Source organism: Bradysia coprophila, unplaced genomic scaffold (assembly GCF_014529535.1).
Source record: "Bradysia coprophila strain Holo2 unplaced genomic scaffold, BU_Bcop_v1 contig_598, whole genome shotgun sequence".
Taxonomy (NCBI): Eukaryota; Metazoa; Arthropoda; class Insecta; order Diptera; family Sciaridae; genus Bradysia; species Bradysia coprophila.
In genome coordinates, this window is record NW_023503837.1 from 1 (window position 1) to 4,288 (window position 4,288).

Sequence of the window (4,288 nt, forward strand, 5' to 3'; positions counted from 1 at the left end):
GCTTATCTCGATGATGGGTCAAATCTACGTCATTGGAAGAAAGCGTTGCCAGGAAATTGGGTACGCTTGGAACCATAGAACCTCTATGCGTGAAATGGTCATTCGGTAACAGAGAAGTTATGTCCGATTCAAGACAATTGACGGTTACGATTTGTGGAATTAACGAAGACGCTGAAGAATACGTTCTGAATCACGTTCGCACGGTCAAAAGGTTGATGTTGCCTTCGCAGTCAATAACGAAGAAATGGCTCGCGCAGTATTCTCATTTCGACGACATTCCAATATCAACGTACGAAAATGTGACTCCTCAAATGATCATCGGCCTGGAATACTCGAAGTTAATGGTTTCACTTGACACAAGAGAAGGAGATTGGACGGAACCTTTGGCTTGTAAGACACGAATCGGATGGGTGGTCCAAGGACCGAATAGTGGAGACGCAAATTATAACCACACTCAAAAGTTCAGTCTCAACATGTGCGAATGCCAGGCCGACAACAAGAGCCTACATCAATTGGTCGGATTTCTTTTCAATCGAAAATCTCGGCGTAAAAATCCCGGAAAAAGTTCTGGAATCGAAAGACGTTGCTCGAGCTAATCACATACTGGAAACGACAATAAAGAAGAATGGCAATCATTATGAAGTTGGTTTGCTGTGGAAGACGGACGACATCGAACTACCGAACAGTTATTTCATGGCAAAACGTCGTTTGGAATGTGTTGAATCCAAAATGAAAAAGGATCCGGTTTTGGCCCAAAGGATGAGAGCATATATACAAGACTTCATCGAAAAAGGCTACATTAGGAAGCTGACCGAAAAAGAACGTAATTTGAAAGGACCACGAACTTGGTATCTACCGATATTTCCAGTGTTCAACCCGAAAAAACCAGAGAAATTACGAGTTGTGTGGGACGGTGCGGCCAAAGTGGATGGTGTATCACTTAATTCAGTTCTACTTACCGGTCCTGATTTGTTAGAACCACTACCGGATGTACTTCGTCGCTTCCGAGAGAAGAAAATCGCTTACATTGGTGATTTAAAGGAAATGTTCCACCAAATTGAAGTCGCCGAACCGGATCAAGATTCCCAACGATTTCTGTGGCATGACGATCCCGAAAACTTGGAACAAGATCCAGACGAATACATTTTAACGGTCGATTCATTTGGTTTGCGATGTTCACCATCAACTGCTCAGTTTGTGAAGAATCGTAATGCAGAAAATTTCAAAGACAAATATCCAGATGCCACTAAAGCGATCGTCAAAGGACATTACGTGGACGATATGTTGGAAAATTCTCATACAATTGCTGAAGCTGCAAAGTTGTTGCAAGACGTTCAATTCGTACATAGTCACGCTGGTTTCAAATGAGAAATTTTATTTCGAACTCGAAAGAACTCCTGCAGCTTGTTAATGCGAATACTGAATGCGGGAACAAGTCATTGGAAAAGGATCCGAAAGAAATCGAAAGAGTTCTGGGAATGTATTGGAACACAAAGAATGACACGTTTACGTACTCTCTGAAGTTTGTTAAATCGAATTATTCTTCGGAAGACTTCAGACCAACCAAAAGAGAAATTCTCAGAACGGTGATGTCGATATTTGACCCTTTGGGGTTTTTGGCACACTTCGTGGTACACGCGAAGATTATACTTCAAGAATTGGCGTACTCGACTTGGATGGGACGATGAAATACCGACATCAATGAAGGAAAAGTGGATCGAATGGTTACAACAATTACCAATGGTTGAAGAAGTTCACGTTCCACGTCTATTCGAATCGAATGTCACCGCATCCAGCGAAATCAATTCAACTTCATATGTTCGTAGACGCTGGCATGGAAGCTTATGCAGCTGTAGCGTATTTCGTGTGGAAGACGATTACGGTATCGACACTTGTATTGTTGGAGCAAAATCCAGAGTGGCTCCAATCAAGCCAATGTCTGTTCCAAGATTGGAATTGCAAGGTGCTGTGTTGGGCACGCGTTTAGCAGTGAACATCATACAAAGTCATTAACGGTCTACTATCACAAAACGTCATTTGGTGTGACTCTCAAAGGTTGTCCTGGTTACACTCGGACACGCGAAAATACAGTCAATTTGTCGTTTTCCGAGTGGCGGAAATTTTGGAATTGTCTAACGATATGGAATGGCGTTGGATACCATCATTGGAAAATGTCGCAGATGAAGCACAAAATCGAAGGACAAGGCAGATTTACAGTCATCAGCACGTTGGTTCAATGGACCAGAATTCCTTCGCAATCCGATTCTGCCTGGCAGTTTGAGTTGGAAGAACCCAATTCGAAACGAAAGAAGAACTGAGGCCAGTGTATGCGATGTCGCATTTGTTGTTCCGGTCAATCAGTCATTGACTTCAAGAGATTTTCCAATTGGTCACGTTTGTTCGGGCAGTTGCATACGTTTTACGATTCGTACACAATACAAAGTCAATGGCTAACAACGACATTTTGGTCCATTATCGTCCGAAGAGCTCACTCTTGCCGAATCGCTTATATATCGACAAGTTCAGTACGACAGTTTCCAAGATGAATTGGTGATCATACGACACAACGCAACAGCACCAATCGACAAACAGAAGGAATTCGAGAAAAGCAGTAATTCGTACATGTTCGGCATATTTGGATGAAAATGGTGTCATGCGGGTTATGGGCGTATCGATGCTTGTCATCAGTGCGGTTTCAATGAAACGGCCAATATTCTGGACAAACGTCATCACGTTACGCGTCTCATTACATTTCTACCACAAGAGTACAAACATCTGAACCATCAGACAGTGCTGAACGAAATGAAACAGAGTATTGGATTCCAAGCCTACGATCGTCTCGTCAAAAACGTACGCACTGACTGCCAGAAATGTAAAAACTCAGCTGCACTTCCACAAATTCCGGAAATGGCACCATTACCACCGGAACGGTTGGCCGTTTATACACCAGCCTTTACGATGTGGGAGTTGACTATTTCGGTCGATAGAGGTGGTTGTTGGCAGAAGTACACAAAAGAGATGGGGAGTACTCTTCACCTGTTTGACATCAAGAGCAATCCATTTGGAAGTTGCGCATTCGTTGGATACAGTTCTTGCATTATGGCAGTTCAAAATTTCATCGCACATAGAGGCCAGCCCAGAAAAATATTCTCCGACAATGGAACTAACTTTCATGGTGCGGATAATGAGTTGCGTGAAGAGTTCAAAAAACTGGACCAAAATCGAATTCAAGAAGAATTCACTACAACACGAAATGTCTTGGATTCATTCCACCGAAAGCGAGTCATATGGGCGGTGCATGGGAACGAATGATTGGAATTGTCAAGAGGTGCATGGATGATGTCATCTCCATAAGATATCCGACAGATGAAGTACTCAACAATCTGATGAAGTTGACGATGAACATTGTATCGATTCAATTGTCACGAGACCACTTACGTACGTTCGCTGGATTCACCTACCGACGAAGTTCTCACGCCGAATCACCTGCTTTTCGGTTCGTCAAACGGTATGAAACCACCTGGAGATTTTACGAATGCAGACGCACTTAAAAACTCATGGAAAACCGCTCAAGTTATGGCGATAAATTCTGGCGAGCATTTGTGCTGCAATACCTGCCGACACTGGTCAAACGTCCAAAATGGTTCCAAAAGTCAGACCGTTACAAATTGACGACATTGTTCTGATCGTGGACGAAAATTTCAAGCGGAACACTTGGCCGAAAGGAATAATCGTCGAAGTATTCAGAGACAAAGCCGGAACAGTTCGAAGTGGAAAAGTGAGGACTGATCTCGGAACATTCCTCACAAGACCTGTGAGCAAATTGGTAGTATTGGACGTACGACGTATGGAAGGACGAATGCTGCTACACAAGATGACGGGAGTGTTAAGCAGATAGGATCTGTTAAGCGATAGGATGTTGCGCAGCAACCTGCGAAGCCGAAATAGTCGATCGGAATCTAGTATGTCGTTTGTTAGTTTTTTGACATTTTCATTTCCGATAAAGATTTAGCTGAAAGAGGACTGAATTCCGGTCGTAAATCTTAAATCTTAAATCATCGTGTAAATCATTGATCAGTTTGATTGTTTAATCCGTTTATTGCAATTATAATTCGTATCGAAGGTGTAGAGTCTGTTGATTCGAGGTAAATTTGTAAAAAATGAATGGATTTAGTCTCATTATTGAATTGTGTGAATTGTGAATTTAGGAAGTTATCCGGACGATACGAATGGTTAATTAGGCTTTAAAAGGATTCGATGTAGAGCAGTGGAAACTAAATGTAAGGAA

General features: G+C 42.4%; 1 protein-coding gene across 1 annotated transcript; it reads left to right on the forward strand.

Annotated features, from left to right (window-relative positions):
- Positions 1-119: 119 nt before the first annotated feature.
- On the forward strand, positions 120-2,611 carry LOC119083379 (the record flags this gene model as incomplete). The annotated part of the gene is made up of 5 exons (XM_037193093.1): positions 120-337; positions 489-1,341; positions 1,404-1,522; positions 1,644-1,963; positions 2,486-2,611. Coding segments are annotated over exons 1-5 (1,636 nt in total), but the record flags the coding sequence as incomplete, so codon positions are not given.
- Between the last annotated feature and the right edge of the window lie 1,677 nt (positions 2,612-4,288).